This window comes from Siphateles boraxobius, unplaced genomic scaffold (genome assembly GCF_051911475.1).
Source record: "Siphateles boraxobius isolate OS27281-9 unplaced genomic scaffold, OSU_SipBor_1 55, whole genome shotgun sequence".
Lineage (NCBI taxonomy): Eukaryota > Metazoa > Chordata > Actinopteri > Cypriniformes > Leuciscidae > Siphateles > Siphateles boraxobius.
Window position 1 is genome coordinate 11,822,607 of NW_027509181.1, and position 17,052 is coordinate 11,839,658.

The 17,052-nt window shown below is 44.0% G+C and overlaps 1 protein-coding gene across 1 annotated transcript in view; it reads right to left on the bottom strand.

Moving 5' to 3' along the window:
* Window positions 1–17,052, bottom strand: part of mmp25b (matrix metallopeptidase 25b) — a 52,371-nt gene that overhangs the window by 8,715 nt on the left and 26,604 nt on the right. Inside the window, exons 8-13 of the mRNA XM_077205767.1 lie at window positions 16,343–16,418; window positions 4,941–5,100; window positions 4,320–4,452; window positions 3,378–3,522; window positions 2,180–2,469; window positions 666–845 (exon numbers count right to left, since the gene is read on the bottom strand). Of these exons, the coding sequence (XP_077061882.1) occupies window positions 666–845; window positions 2,180–2,469; window positions 3,378–3,522; window positions 4,320–4,452; window positions 4,941–5,100; window positions 16,343–16,418 (984 nt within the window). The remainder of the gene's footprint in view (window positions 1–665; window positions 846–2,179; window positions 2,470–3,377; window positions 3,523–4,319; window positions 4,453–4,940; window positions 5,101–16,342; window positions 16,419–17,052) is intronic.

A 17,052-nucleotide genomic window follows, 5' to 3' on the forward strand; every position in this document is an offset into this window, starting at 1 on the left:
TTATAAAAAAAAAAAACAAGAGGTAAATTATGTTTTTTTCGCAAACAAAGCACTTGCTTCGCTTGATAATATTGAGGTTAAACCACTAGAGTCACATGGATTAATTACTTTAATAATGTCTTTATTACCTTTCTGGGGCTTGAAAGTGGTAGTTGTGTAGCTGTCAATGGAGGGACAGAAAGCTTCAGATTTCATCGAAAAAATCTTCATTTGTGTTTCGAAGATGAACAAAAGTCTCAAGGAACGACTTGAGGGTGAGTGAGTTAGTTTGTGTAAACTAACCCTTTAAGGCGATTAACTGAAAAGATGGGTATACAGATAATGAATTCAAACCAGCTAACAGATTCAAAAGTGTTACATTTACATTTTATTTAACTTTACATTCCTAGCACATGTTTTTATTTAAAGAAATAGTTCAATAACAAACAAAGAAAATCACTTTGTTTTTTACATTAAGCTACTGTATTATTTATGATATGTTTTGTGATTTTGTCCTTATGTTTAGTTGTTGAAAGGATTTTTCCTTTGTGTTCCATAGAAAGAAAATAACAGCAAACAGGTTTTAAAAGACCTGAAGATGAGCAAATGATGACACAATATTCAATTTTGGGTGAACAATCCCTTCCAGAGCAGGTGCACAGAGCTTATTAAGAGCATATTCCTACCGTAGATTGACTGAATGGCATAGCGATCGTCATCTGGAAGAGTGTATGATGCAATATCAGCTCCAACAGCACCCTGGTAATACGGCCGCATGATGGAAGGAGAAGAGGAGGAATGAGAGAGACCGAGGGCATGACCAAATTCATGCACAGCCACCGAGAACAAATCAGTGCCGCGTTCATCTGAAAACATTGAGAGAATAAGAGGAGATTCTCATTTATGTATAATGACATTTAATGAAGGACACTTTTGACTACTTAAAAGCATGAAAAACTTCATCTAAATGATTTAGTATCACATGTCCTAAAATAAAGATGACGTGATGGTGATGACAATACTTACTTTTTTTTAACGTTTCTTTTTTTAACATAAGTCTGTTAAAACTGAACTTATAAATCTAAGATTGATTAAAAAATTGCTTGTTGTAAAATTGTCAAACATTAACCTTATAAAACTGCTCTGAAATCAAGAAAATATATCTTCACTTCTCATTTCAGTCAAATGTTTTCTAAAATTCTTGGTATGATGGAAATGACAGCAATACTTCTTTGTTATACAAATATGAATTTAATGTTGTAACTTTTAAAATAAGGGGAAAAAGTAATTTTAACATCAGTTTAAAGCTTTTAAAAAAACATTAGGGTTTAAAATACAATTCACGAGTTCGCTTGATCATATAATCATACGGCACAGGTGAACAGATTTGGCTTGCTGTCCATGATTGAAAGTTTGCTCTGAAGTCAATTTTTAAGAAATACATAAAAAAATAAATATAGGCTCATGGGACAGAGAATGCGTCATTGGAAGATGTAAGCTAAGATGCTGCTTATACCCATCCACCCAAACTTACGTCATCGTCATGAACTTCATTTAGTATTTAGTAACTGCTCAGACTGACACTATTGGATGAGAACAAAATAAATTTGAACTGATTTAAGCTGGATATTGACACTAACTTTGCAATACTGGCACGATTATTGAACTGAAATGAATCAACATTGAACTGACTTGAGCTGAATAACAACACTATTGTCTTCTGTAGAGCTGCTTTAGCTGAATTGAACTAATTTCATTATTGATGAACTTTACACTTGAACTGAAACAACACTGAACTAAACTAAACTGAGCTGAATCATAAGATAACTTCTGTAGAGCTGCTTTACAGCTTAAATGTCATTTGTTTCATAATTTCATAAACATTAACTGTTATTTTCCTGTTTGTTAACGTGAAGCTGCTTTGAAACAATATGAATACAATTTTATGCAACTTTATACAGTTTGTATTGTATAAAGTAATAAATAAATAAATGTGACTTCATTTGGTTTAACTTAAGCTATATTTTAAAGCATTTTTCTTCTGTGAAAAAAAAAAACAGACAGAAAATATCCTAAAAGCAAAAAAGTAAAAACAGTTAATTTGCAAAAGCATTGAATTTGACGAATCCACAAATATTCTGCTTTGGGACTATTATTCATCTATTTATCAGTGAATATTAGTAATGCTTGTATATCTTGCCTGCATGGGTCCAGCTCTCCTCATCATCAAAATGTGTATCTCCAGCAAGATCATACTCCCCTGGGAAGAAGGCGTGAGCAAGTGTCCCTCCCTTCCCATCAAATGGATATCCGTCTTCGTGGAGCGAGCGGGCAAAAGAGATCTTGATATCGGCTCTGTCCTGCTTGCTTGAGGAAGCAGCTTGAAACTCGAGGTTGGTGACATCACTCCAGGCTTTAAAGGCATAGGCCATTATATAACGTACATGATCGGGTTTAAGGGATGGAAGGAGAGATGGGTAATTCTGGATGCTAGTAGGCAAAACGGAGATAAGTTAGTCACTGCATATTTAAAAGGGTTATGTAAGTTATTACACTTGGCAGTGACCGTCCAGCTAACAAAAATATGTTCTAAGAACCTTTGCTAATTTCCCATTAAGTTATAATAACATTATTTCTGAATGTTCTCTGAACATTCTGGAACAAATTTCAACTAAAACGTTTTTAAAAAGTGTGTAAGGGTCGGTTCCATAGGTCGGTTCACACAGAATGTGTTTTTGCTATTTAAAAACGCAAGAGGCTACGAAGGTGGAACGAAAAAAGCGAAAGTTTTTTTACCTGAGCGCCAAAATTTTAGAGTGCCTCATGCACGCGAGACGCTGCCATGCTGAAACAACACTGAACTAAACTGAGCTAAATAATGATAAATATCTTCTGTAGAGCTGCTTTACAGCCTAAATTTACTGTTTCATAACTTATGAATTTTACAATATTAACCCTGTTATTTTCCTGTTTATTAACTTGTCGTGAAGCTTCAAAACAATATGAATACAATGTTATACAATTTGTATTATATAAATACATGTGACTTCATTGGTTTTAAAGCATTTTTCTTCTGTGAAAAAAAAGAGAGAAAAAAGCTCAAGTTTTTAAAAAAGTTTAACTAATTTTAAATTGAGCGCTGCCTTTTTAGAATGTCATGCGTGATGCTGCAACGGTTAAAGACGTCCGTCGTGTGTTGGAAAAGTAGCACAGTGGAATGGAAATGTTTTGTTCTGTGTGAACGGGCCCTAAGAATTATGTTTTAATGCAAACATTTTGAGAACATTATGAAAGACAAACAAAACAAACATTCTATTAACATTACTATGAGAACGTTTCTTCACAATGTTCTGAAAACATTCCCTGTTAGCTGGGCATGTGTGTCTAGCGATGCAGACCTCCATGTGAGGTCAGACTTTTTCCATCGGAGTCCAACAGTTGCATATCTTCTTTTCCTCCTTCGCTTTTTCAGCAAGTCCCCGAACCCTATAATGTCCGGCAATGAACATCGTGGTGTGTTCATCAGTTTCAGGGTGGCACTGTCTAGAGAAGCACAGGACAGAAGGTCTCAGATCAATATATAGACTTTAGAGATACAGAGCCCATTACAGGACATGAAATAAAACCCCATGTGAGGAGAAGAGACAATGAAATAGTTCTTTCTCTAGACGAAATTTATTGAACCCACCAACCCCAGCATGAGGAAAGAGTCACTCTAAATCTCATCATTACAATTGCATTAAGAATTGAAAACTAGCTAGCAAACATGGAACGTTCTCAGAAGTTTAGCTAACGTTGTGGCAAGGTTATCTCATAGTTATCAACAAATGTTCTTTCAAAATCATCTGATCTTTAATAATGTTCCTGAAAAAGTTATTACAAAAACATTATATACATTGTTCATGGAATGCTTTTACCTGAAACATTTGGTTGGATGTTTGCATAACGTTTTTTAAATGTGACTACTACTCAAACATTCAAAAGTAACGTTCTCTTTATGTCTGCAAAATGATCAAATGGAATGTTCCGTTACCGTTCACATAAGCAAGAATGAACCAAGAAAGGTTTTTAAAACGGGATGTTTTGAGCGTTCAGAAAACATTCAGAAACTTAATGTGAACATTACCAAAACGTTCTTCAAACATATTTCTGCTAGCTTCTGTTTTGATTTAATTTGATTAGAAAAAAAGCAGGGAAACCTAGAACAAAAAAGAACAAATAAATGAAGGGAAAAAAAGGCACTGAAAAAGAGTTCTCAAAGTTTTGTGAAACAAGGCCGTTAGACCATTTCCTGCATGTGATGAAGTACTTTCTGTGAGAGGCAAACGCATTGCATTTACCAAGTCTGCCCGTGTCTTTGAGGCCAGCGAATCTCTGCATTTCTTTGATGGCCTTCTCAATGCCCTCTTTGCTTTGCAGCTGTCCTGTACGGGGGTCCGGAGGGGGCAGGTACCCATACCTGCTCAACCAATCCTAAGAGAAAACACTAAATGTTCATTTAACTTAGTCAAATATACACATGAATAGTGCCATTTTATCATTTTCGATTAAAGGCCAGTTCACAATAAGAACAATTACTAACAGTAACAATATTAGCGTCCACACCAGCGTACAATAAAATTTCTGATTTTGATTGGCGGTCAATGTTTTCATCGTTCATCATTTGGGAAAAAATAATACTGAAAAAAATTTTCTCACTTCTGTGTCATTATAATTTAGTGTTGTGGATTGGAAATCCCTATTCTCTGTGAAATGAATATTCCCCCCCTAGAAAAAATCCCTGAAATTCCACTAACTATAATTAATTTACATTTGCCTCACAGGGATTTTACACACATGAAAATCTAACATGAGCACATGCAACAGAAAACCGACAAACCCACTTACTACATATGGCACAATGTTTGTTTGTTCTGTTTTTAAAAAGAGTTTAACTTAATGCAGAGTAAGGCTCATCTTACCACACCCCGAGAGTACTGGTCCGACATTGGAGCCAAAAGAACCGGAGAGATAAACACAAGCACAGTGCAGGTCAGGTGAACCAGCCAAAGACATCCTGAGGAAACCATCTGCATGGACGGAATAAAAAACAAACAGCTGCTGACAATTAAAAGGATCTGCCTTTATTCTAAGGTTAATGTTGCCCTTATCTCCTCATACCGTTATATGCTCTGATTCTCTTGCTACTTTCAGTTTATCTCTCTAAGGACTAGGCAGGGCAGACCAATCGATGAGAAGGATAGCTCTCTCTCTCTCTCTCTCTCTCTCTCTCTCTCTCTCTCTCTCTCTCTCTCTCTCTCTCTCTCTCTCTCTCTCTCTCTCTCTCTCTCTCTCTCTCTCTCTCTCTCTCCATTCTGAACTCAAGAATTTTCTCACTCCCTGCTGAATCAAGTGAGCATTACTTAACTGCATAAAAATACATAATTAATAATATCATTAACTGTTCAGTTATGCCTTTATTTAAAAAAATTAAGCTTGTTAAATCAGTTTTTAAAAAAACCACAAAACAATACTGAGGTTAAGGTGCAGTAGTTACACCCATAACTGAAAGAAACAGGATGTTTCGAATTTTACCGTTACAACACTAATTTTGTTCTGTTTAAGATGTCACCCTAAGTAAAACAAACACTTCAATGATAACAATTACAATTATTTTTTCTTTCATTTTCAATATGTAGGCTAATATTCCTTAAAAATATAGCGAAAATCTATTATCAATCAAGTTGTGCAAGAAAGCTACTTTTAATAATCCTTTATCAATAATGTATCAAAAAATAAATAATGTAATCAATAATTATTTGCAGACAAGCCTACACCAATGACACAAAAATAAAACTTGCCTAAATGGGATTGTGTGACCGGAACCTGTGGCAGGAAGATAACATCACAGGGGTTCAGGAAATGTAGGCTACACATGTGTTTAAAAAAAGAATTAAGTCATGGCACTAACTTTAAAGTTTAGGGTCTCAGTGTGTTTAACTGAAGTGTATTGCACTGATCTGTTTAGGATGCACAGTCATGCAGTAGTTTTGTAACACTGGTCACAGGACAAATGTCAACATAGGCCTATTGCTCCAGGTATGTCACTGTCAGACACATGAACATGTGGTAAATGATGCAAAACATGACTTTAATGAGCAATACCACACTTTAGAGCTGTAACAAAAGTGTTGTTGTTCCCAATATGTGCTGATAAGGTGAGGTCACATTTACCGCTGTTCAGGGAAAATTAGCTGGCGGAATCCAGTCAATCCGTGCGATTGGACGTTTCGCATGAGGACGAAAAAAATCAGTCACGTGAATATAACCTACAGAATGCTGCTTGTTTTGATAAATGACTTCTGTTGTGTGAGCATGAATGGTTACGCTATTGACAATGCATTAAAAAAAACGTAATATTTCCAGTAATAGGGGGAGACCGGGTATGGTTGTAACACTTTTTGCTTCAGTAACTATAACTCTCTGAATTTCATAGCTAGAGTTCGCAAATTTGTATACAAAGTACCCACATTTGTTCACAAAAAATGGCACCAATTCAATCCCCTACAAGAATATCACAGACCTTGTGAGTTGGTGTCAAATACATACTGTACCTTCGTTACAACCTACCCCAATACCAGGGTAGGTTGTAACACATGCTGGGGTAATTGTAACAATTACAAAAAAGAAGCTAAAATGGATGCCACACTATATGATATGCTTCAAAAACAGGTTTATTGACATAAAAGAACAGTCTCACTCCCTCTCTGTCTGATTAACTTGTGTGTGTGTGTGTGTGTGTGTGTGTGTGTGTGTGTGTGTGTGTGTGTGTGTGTGTGTGTGTGTGTGTGTGTGTGTGTGTGTGTGTGTGTGTGTGTGTGTGTGTGTGTGTGTGTGTGTGTGTGTGTGTGTGTCTACTTGAACGAACTTACTTAACAGTATACTTGATAAATATACTACAATATCTAACAAAAAAACAATATCTCTGTGTGTGTAGGTGCGTGTGTGTGTGTGTGCGTGTGTGTGTGTGTGTGTGTGCGTGCGTGTGTGTGTGTGTAATTGTGTCTACTAGAACAAACTTACTTAACAGTATACTTGATAAATATACTACAATTTCTAACAAAAAAACAATATCTGTGTGTGTGTGTGTGTGTGTGTGTGTGTGTGTGTGTGTGTGTGTGTGTGTGTCTTCTTAAGGGTCTGGTCTGGGTGGTGATGGTGGTGATGGTGCAGTGGATAACACACATGCCTTTGGTGTGAGAGACCCGGTTCGAACCCACTGCAAGACACCAATGTGTCCCTGAGCAAGACACTTAACCCTGAAATATAGCAATTGTAAGTCACTTTGGATAAAAGCGTCAGCCAAATTAATAAATGCAAATGCATAGGGTCCCATGTACCTTTGCAGCTGATCTAACTGACTTACCCTTTTGTAAGGGCATTCTGTAAAAATATTAAAATCAATCAGTTGTATGATAGGGGATGGTTGTAACACTTTTTCAAGAAGTGTTAGAACCCACCCCACCCCTGTCAGTCACTGTTTAGCTAGCTCTATTAGCATTGGGTTTAAAATTAGTATGGGAAAACTGCATCACATGTTGCCTAAGAAACGTCTACGGTTACGTATGTAACCCTCGTTCCCTGAGTAGGGAACGGAGACGTTACGTCGGATGACGACGAATGGGGTTTCGCTTAGAAAGCCTATCAACTTCGAGTATTACAAAACGAGCCAATGGCAAAGAAATGCCATGGGTCTGCGGAATTTGCATGGCGTAACTCCGCCCCACCTCGTGGGTATAAAAGGAGGAAGCCGGCAGCAAGCAGATATGTTTCTTCGCTGAGGAGCCAAGACTGAGCTCAGGCGATCCCCGCGGTACAGCGGAAAGTGGCAGGCAGACGTAACGTCTCCGTTCCCTACTCAGGGAACGAGGGTTACATACGTAACCGTAGACGTTCCCTTTCGTTGTCACTCCGAGTTACGTCGGATGACGACGAATGGGGTTACCAGTCTAATCACGCCACCTTCTCAGCTGTCTTCCAGTGCCCTGCGTAATCGAGATCCCTGTCAGCCTGGACAAAGGACTCCATATAACACAGGAATACCAAGGTACACTGGGAAGCATATCCCAAGCTAGGGGAAGTATGCAATTAATGCCAGCCCGGAGGGGGGGGACTTAGAGAATACACATATGACCCGAAGGAAGCATATGGGAAACACTGGGGTGTCCAGCCGCAGGTGGAATATTTCAACCCCAGGGGTGGCAAGGTGGCTTGCCAAGGGAAAGACACACGCTCAGAGAGGCTTACAGTGGAAATACACATGTGGGGGTCGCTCAGAGGAGGGACCATGCACACGGGAGGCACCTAGCCGACGCACAGGCAATAGACACTGGCGCCGACGTCAGGAGTGCTGGAGGAGCTCAGGGCTTTCGGAGAAGCTCACCTGAGAAAATATCGCACGTATCCAGTCCGTGGAGTGGAATGGCGAGCAAGCGAAGACACCTGAGCGGGTCCGGTACTAGCTGGTTGAAGCGAGTACACGAGAGGACACAGGCTCCACTCGGAGATTATAGAATCTGGCGAATGAGTTAGGTGTCGCCCAGCCTGCAGCTCTGCAGATGTCTGTTGGCGAGGCGCCATGCGCTAGAGCCCAAGAGGACGCCACACTCCGGGTGGAGTGGGCAGTCACACCAAGGGGGCACGGTCGACCTTGCTGCTGGTAAGCCAAGGCAATGGTGTCCACTATCCAGTGAGACAACCTTTGCTTGGAGAGAGCCTTTCCCTTCAGCTTCCCACCATAACAGACAAAGAGCTGGTCTGAGGTCCTGAAACACTGCGTTCTGTCTACATAGGCGCGGAGAGCGCGTACTGGACAGAGCAGTGCCAAGGCTGGGTCTGCCTCCTCCGAGGGCAGCGCTTGCAGGTTCACCACCTGGTCCCGGAAGGGAGTGGTAGGAACCTTGGGCACATATCCAGGCCGGGGTCTCAGGATCACGTGAGAGTAAGCCGGCCCAAATTCCAGGCACGCTTCGTCAACGGAGAATGCGTGCAGGTCCCCAACCCTCTTGATGGAGGCCAGTGCAACCAGGAGCGCTGTCTTCATAGACAGGAACTTAAGCTCAACTGATTGCAGGGGCTCAAAGGGAGCACTCTTCAGGGCAGTTAGAACCACTGAGAGGTCCCAAGAGGGAACGAGAGGAGGACGAGGAGGATTCAGTCTCCTCGCTCCTCTCAGGAACCTGATGATCAGGTCGTGCTTCCCCACCGACTTACCTTCGATGAGGTCATGATGTGCGGCAATGGCGGCAACATAGACCTTCAGGGTGGAGGGAGACAGCCTTCGCTCCAGCCCCTGTTGAAGGAAGGAAAGCAAAACACTGATCGAGCATCTCCGGGGGTCTTCTCGGAGAGAAGAGCACCAGTTGACGAAGAGGTTCCACTTCAACGCATAGACGTGTCTCGTGGACGACGCTCTAGCGGAAGTGATGGTAGCCACCACCGCTGGTGGTAGGGTACTCAAACCTGCCTCGTCCCATCCAGGAGCCACACGTGGAGGTTCCAAAGATCGGGACGAGGGTGCCATAGGGTGCCCCGTCCCTGAGAAAGAAGGTTCTTCCTCAGAGGGATCGGCCAGGGAGGTGCTGTCGCGAGGAGTACTAGTTCGGGGAACCAGGTCCGGTTGGGCCAGTAAGGGGCAACCAGAATGACCTGCTCCTCGTCCTCCCTGACCTTGCGCAAAGTGTGCGCAAGAAGGCTCACTGGGGGAAACGCATACTTGCGGCCCTGCGGCCAGCTGTGCGCCAGAGCATCTGTGCCGAGCGTGCCCTCGGTCAGGGAATAGAACTGGGCGCAGTGGGTCGAGTCGTGAGAGGCAAACAGATCTATCTGCGCGTCCCCGAACTGGTCCCAAATCAGCTGAACCGACTGGGGATGGAGTCGCCATTCTCCAGGGAGGGGCTGAAGCCGTGAGAGCTCGTCGGCTGCACAGTTCAGCGCTCCGGGAATGAAGATGGCTCGAAGCGACCTCAGATGCTTCTGACTCCATAGGAGGAGGTGGCGAGCGAGTTGTGACATACGGCGGGAGCGTAGACCACCTTGATGGTTGATGTACGCTACAGTGGCGGTATTGTCTGAGCGGACTAGTACGTGTTGACCCCTGAGCAACGCCCGGAAGCGGTGCAGGGCAAGGCGTACTGCCAACAACTCGAGGCAATTGACATGCCACAGCCGCTGGGGTCCTGTCCAGGAGCCCGCAGCAGCATGTCCATTGCACATGGCGCCCCAGCCCGTGGTGGAGGCATCTGTTGAGACAACAACATGCCGGGAAGCTCGAGCCAGGGGGACACCGGCCCTGAGAAAATCGAGGTTCGACCACGGGGTGAAGAACTGACGGCAGGTCGGAGTAACTGGTACTCGGAACGTGCCGTGTTGCCATGCCCACCTCGGGACTCGGTCGCGAAGCCAAAGCTGAAGCGGTCTCATATGAAGCAATCCGAGCGGCGTGACCGCGGCTGCAGATGCCATATGCCCCAGGAGCCTCTGAAAAAGTTTCAGTGGAACCGCACTCTTGCCCTCGAATTGTCTTAGGCAAGTCAGCAGTGACTGCGCGCGCTCGCTCGTAAGCTGCGCGGACATGGCGACCGAGTCGATGTCCATACCGAGAAAAGAGATCCTCTGCACGGGGCAAAGTTTGCTCTTCTCCCAGTTGACCCGAAGGCCCAGACGGGCTAGGTGCCGGAGCACTAGGTCCCTGTGTTCGCAAACCTGATCTCGAGAGTGAGCTAGGATCAGCCAGTCGTCGATATAACTCAGGATGCGAACCCCTTGCTCTCGAAGGGGAACAAGGGCCGCCTCGACGACCTTCGTGAAGATGCGAGGAGACAGGGCTAGCCCGAAAGGGAGAACCGCGTACTGGTATGCCTGCCCCTCGAAAGCAAACCGGAGGAACGGTCTGTGTCGAGGAAGAATGGAGACATGAAAGTAGGCGTCCTTCAGGTCGATCGCTGCAAACCAATCCTGGGGCCGTATGCATTCGAAAACGCGTTTGGCGGTGAGCATCTTGAACGGCATCCGATGAAGGGAGCGGTTCAGCACGCGCAAGTCCAGGATTGGCCGTAACCCACCGGTTTTCTTGGGGACAATGAAGTAGGGGCTGTAGAAGCCGGACCTCATCTCGGCTGGAGGGACAGTCTCGATTGCACCCTTCGCCAGCAGGGTGGCAATCTCTGCTCTCATGATAGGGGCATTGCCACCGACCAAAGTGGAGCGGACTCCCCTGAAGCGGGGAGGAGACCGTGCGAACTGAATCGCATAGCCGAGCCTGACGGTACGCGCGATCCAGTGGGACAGACGGGGAAGCTCTAGCCAGGCTCCCAGGAACTGAACCAACGGGATCATGCGGGCCACAGGCGTCCCCCCGGAGGGGCAGCGAGGCGGAGTAACTGGCCCAGATGTGGACGGCATAGCGGCCCGGAGAGGGGGCACAGTTAGCAACCGCACCCTGGCAGAGGGGGCCAGGGGAGGACCAGGCTGGTCGTCCCGCGGGGGCCTGCTCTGCCAGGGGTCTGGCGACAGAGGGGGACAAGGGCGAAGCGGTCCGTGGACGGCACGCCGTGTCAACCGCCTCTGGGACAGAGGGGGGCGAGGAGAGCACGGCTTGTGGGCGGCGCTCTGTGTCGCCCGAGAACTCTGTGAGCTCAGGGAAGAGGGGATTGTTTCTGTCTTTAACCACATTAGGGTGCTGCCCACCCGTGGGTGAGCAGCGGGGAGTGGAGAACAAAAGATTCTCCCCCGGCCCTCCACCGGGGGAAGGAGTGGTCCTGCTACCACCTCCTGAGAAACAATCATCATCCCTGAGCAGCCCGTCTCAGGAGCGCCGCTTGGCCCGGCGTTTAGCGGGGGGCGGGGCAGGAGAGGGCTGTGGCGCCTTCTTACGGCTTCCTCCGCGACCGGCCCTGGGTGGAGGCTGCTGCGTGGTCCGGGCGGGAGGGGCGGGAGCCGCAGGAGGGCGCCCTCGGCGGGAAACAGGTCGAGGCGTCTGCCCGGCCGGCAAGGTGGAGGCAGCAGCGGGCCGGCGGGGCAGAATGTGTTTGATGGCCTCGGTCTGTTTCTGGGCAGTTGAAAACTGTTGGGCAAAGTCTTCAACTGCACCGCCGAAGAGGCCGGCCTGGGACAAGGGGGCGTTAAGCAGACGGGTCCGCTCAGCGTCCCGCATGTCAGCCAGGTTCAGCCACAGATGTCGCTCCTGGACCACAGCTGTGGACATCACCAAACCCAGGGAGCGCGCGGTAACCTTCGTCGCCCGGAGAGCAAGGTCGGTCGCGGCGCGCAGCTCATCAAAGAGCCCTGGGTTTGTCCTACCCTCGTGCATGTCTCTGAGCATCTGGGCCTGGTAGACCTGCAGAGTGGCCATAGCATGCAGTGAAGCAGCCGCCTGTCCCGCCGCTCTGTAAGACTTCGCCACCAGGGTCGACGAAAATCTACAGGCTTTGGATGGGTGCTTAGGCTCGCCCCGAGAAGAAGCACTCTGCGGACATAGTTGCATGGCAACAGAGCGTTCAACCGGGGGAAGCCCAGTGTACCCACGGGCAGCTGCCTCATCGAGGGGAGGAAAGGCGGATGAGACCAGCGAGCGGTCCCGAGAAGACAGGGGGGTCTTCCAGGACTTCGAGATCTCATCATGCACATCCGGGAAGAAAGGTATTGGGGTTTGCCGAGGACGAGGGTCGGCGGCCTTACCCAAAAACCAATCGTCCAGCCGCGAGCGCTCAGGACAGGGTGGAGGCCTCCACTCAAGTCCGATGCTCGCGGCTGCCCGGGAAAGCATGGCCGTCATCTCCGGATCAGACTCGAGCACAGCCGTATGCACACCGGAAGGTGGCAGCTGTGACGAGCCCTCACTTCCAGAAGAGTCAAACCCGCCTAGTGATGCTGCAACAGACATGGCATCTTCCTCTGTAGCTTCAACTGAAGCCCGCGGGCCACCAGAGGGTAGACCCGCGGGAATCAGCAGTTCACTAGCGGGCACCGTCATTGAAGAGGGGGGCTGGGGTCGCGGACACATAGTCGGCGCCTTGTTCCAGACCGTAACCCTCAGATCACCCTGGCCACCAGCCGCAGGACGGGGGGTGGATGAGGGGACTCTCACTCTTGCGAGTTCACGGAGTCTCGACCGTAATGACGCGATGGTCATGTTCCCACAGAGAGAACATGAGTCATCCACGAGCGCTGCTCTAGCATGATCAATGCCCAAACATACTATGCAACGCTCGTGCCCATCAGAGTCCGATACCAATCTGCCGCAACCAGAAGTACACGGGCGAGACATCTTTAAAAAGACGTGCCACGTGTAAGCTCTTTTAGTGAGAGAAAACTCAAGTGTTGAAGCACCCGGGGAGAAACGCACCGACTGGCAGACCACTGCAACAGATCAGCAGGAAGCACGCTCTCGCCGTAGATCGCCGTCACACCAACACTCGAGGTACTCGTTTGTAAAGCTGACAATTCAGAGATGGCTTGTGGAGAGAAGAATACACTTGGCTCCGAAGCGAAAACATATCTGCTTGCTGCCGGCTTCCTCCTTTTATACCCACGAGGTGGGGCGGAGTTACGCCATGCAAATTCCGCAGACCCATGGCATTTCTTTGCCATTGGCTCGTTTTGTAATACTCGAAGTTGATAGGCTTTCTAAGCGAAACCCCATTCGTCGTCATCCGACGTAACTCGGAGTGACAACGAAAGGGAACTACATTTTAATATAATACAAGTCAAACTATTTTATCTGCAATAGTTTAGATACTAGACAAAAAAATAGTCTTGGTCAAAAAATTTACTTTCTTACTTTCTTCTTTGTTCATGGTTATCTGGCCTTTAGTAATGTTCTCAAAATCTTAGCTAAAAAAATTTAACTCATTCATGGAATGTTTTATTTCTATAATTTTGTTGTTGTTGGACATTCATATAGCCTAGCGTTTTTAAAATGTTACTACTAGTTCCAGTCTTCAGAATGTTCAGAGAACATTCAAAAGTTACATTTACATAATGTTTGGAAAATTACTGGAATGTTTTCTTAATGTTCATTAAAACAAAAACAAAAAAGAAAGCATTTAAAACTGGGTTTTGAAAGTTGAGAGAACATACAGATAACATTTTCATAACTTAATGGGACACTTATAGCACAACTAGTTTCACCTTTTACTAGTGATGTAGTACTCGGACTCGTCTGGGACTTGTTCCTTCAAAGACTCGGTCTTGACTCGGACTCGGCATAGGCGGTCTCGTCCCCATCACTACCTTTTACTGCACTTTGTTATTCTTCGACTTATTTACTTATTGCGGTTTACATGTCTCACATTCACACAAAATTGCTTTTGGTTTTGCAGATGGATAAAAATGGCCTAAATTTGTGAGACGTTTCTTCATTTTGACTTCACACATCAGTCTTCCTCTTTCTTTTTGTGTTGGAAAACGTAATTTCTTGCTACCTCTGTTGACTCCGTCATACTCAGTAACAAAGTTATTAACACACCATATGCAATACATGATCATATCTGTGAGCTCCAGAATGCTCATTTCCTGCTGTTGAAAGTGCCTGCAAACCATCAGCTGTACTTGTCTTTCATATTTTCCCACACCCCCGTCCCCGCCAGAGTGCATCTGAAAGTGCTATTAGTGGTATACATATGACACGGTATCGCTAATGCCTTGAGAGAGAGAGAGAGAGAGAGAGAGAGAGAGAGGCAGACAATCTGGGTTCATTTCTGCTTCACTTTAACTATTTAAAGCTAATAGCGACTCATCAAGTGGCTTTGTTTTAGACTGAAGTTGAATGCGTTAACACTCAGATATGAAGTAAAAAAGGACTTGCATCGTTAGACATAAAAATTCACATGATTGTTGTTTTGCACTTAAAATGTCTCTTATGGAAGTGAAACCATTGATATACAGTGAAAAAATATGAACAAAAATATTAATTTTCATATTTAATTATTTGGTTAAATTTACTAAAATAGTTATGGTAATTCATTTGGGATAATGCTATATTTTGCATTTCAGACAAATACAAATCACAGTAGGCTACATGATTGCAAGATAAATGTCTTATTAAAGGGTTTAATGCATATACATGAAATGGGTTGACTGGAGCGAGTGAACATCCACAACCTGGGATTTTTTCTAAAAAATAAACTATATTTTAGGATTTAGAAATAAACAGAATGTTTTAGGACTATAACATTTATGTAAAAACTTTTTTTTAAAGAAGATGCTGTTGACAATAAAGCAAAAAGTACAAAAGACGTTCTGTTTATTTTTCATTGCAACTCTTCATGGAAATTTATTTTGTAAGCAAAGTGTGTGTGTGTGTGTGTGTGTGTGTGTGTGTGTGTGTGTGTGTGTGTGTGTGTGTGTGTGTGTGTGTGTGTGTGTGTGTGTGTGTGTGTGTGTGTGTGTGTGTGTGTGTGTGTGTGTGTGTGTGTGTGTGTGTGTGTGTTTGTGTGTGTGTGTGTGTGTTAAATTAAACTGGTTTTACTAGTAGTCTCAGACTTAATTTGTACCTCACTGTTCTCTTTCACACACACACAGTTTCCCAATATTTAAACATATTTCCTCATAAATGTACTGTATGACAATATAAATTTGAATAAAGAAATAAAGAACACAAGAGAAACGGATCATAACACTACTGAATTTGAACAACAACACTTTGGATTTGCAGATGAGCTTTATGCTGGAGATTGTTTTGGCAAAAAATGTTGCATACTTAACCCTTGCTTTGCTGACCGCTTTTTAAATCATTGATTTGTTCATTGGTCTTGAGTGCAAATCACATGATTGAGTCTCAGTTCCTGACTTGATTGTCACAAGCTCATCATAAATCTGTTTATGAAAATGATCACAACAAAAGAATGACTATAATGAGTGAGATTACAGTGGAGAAACGAGGAATTATCATAAAAGAAATTGAAAGCAGAATCATGTTCTTAAAACATCATACTTTACTTGACTTAAAACAAGTCAAATTATGCGGAAGTGTGTAAAAGGCTTATCCTCCCAGTTCAGAGAAGTTGCTTACAGGAACTCAGAGTCACAATTCTAAAAACAACACATCAAGTGATGTGAAACAAGTCATTGCCCAATGCATCTTCATATAAATCATATACATTCCTGATTGCCTGAAATTGAATGGAAACAAATATGGCACACTGTTATTAGATCTAAAAAAAGAATGGCTAAAATAATAATGAGTTTTGGTTTTTAGGTTCAACCATTAGAGGATCGCTTTGTTGAGAACAATTTGTTCTAAAAGTTTTTTTTTTTTTTTTTTTCCTTTTGTAAATATAAATATTTAATATTCTAAAGCAAAATCTTCCTCCCCTTTTCTTACTGCAGTCTGGCCCAGTACATATTTTGATCATTTCCTGGTACCTGGACAGGTACAGAAACACCTGGAGAAATCAGACCTAAAGCAGAAAATGGAGGAAAATGTAATGTGTTAAAACAGTGATATCAATTAGTAAGTAAATAATAAGTATATAAATATGTAATAAAATATAGAAATAAGTGGACAATCAAAATCCATTACTTTGGTCTTTCTAGTTTAAGCCTGTTTGTCTGGTTTGTGTTTTTCACATCACAACTATGGCTAAACATAGTACAGTAAAAGATCAGATTCATAAAGATTCTAAGAATCCTCTCAGAAAACTCGTAATTTAGCTTAAAATCTTTTACGTAGGAGTCTTAGCTTAAGAGCGATTCGGGACCGTTCTGAGAGCAACTCTGAGTAAGGAAAAGACAAAAACTTTTATCTTCGTGAGGAGGCGGGGCTGACCCCGTTGCTATGTATGACACAATCTTTTAAAGACTGTGATTGGTTGGTTGTCCAAGAAGGAAAAAAGAGTGATTTTAAGTGTAGGGTCTATTCTAAGCCTTCACTTTGAAATTACATGCATAATTTTTCCTATTTGACCATTCTCATACACACGCACGCACGCACGCACGCACGCACACACACACACACACACACACACACACACACACACACACACACACATTATATATGTGTATATAAATCCTTTTTTTTATTTACCATACTGT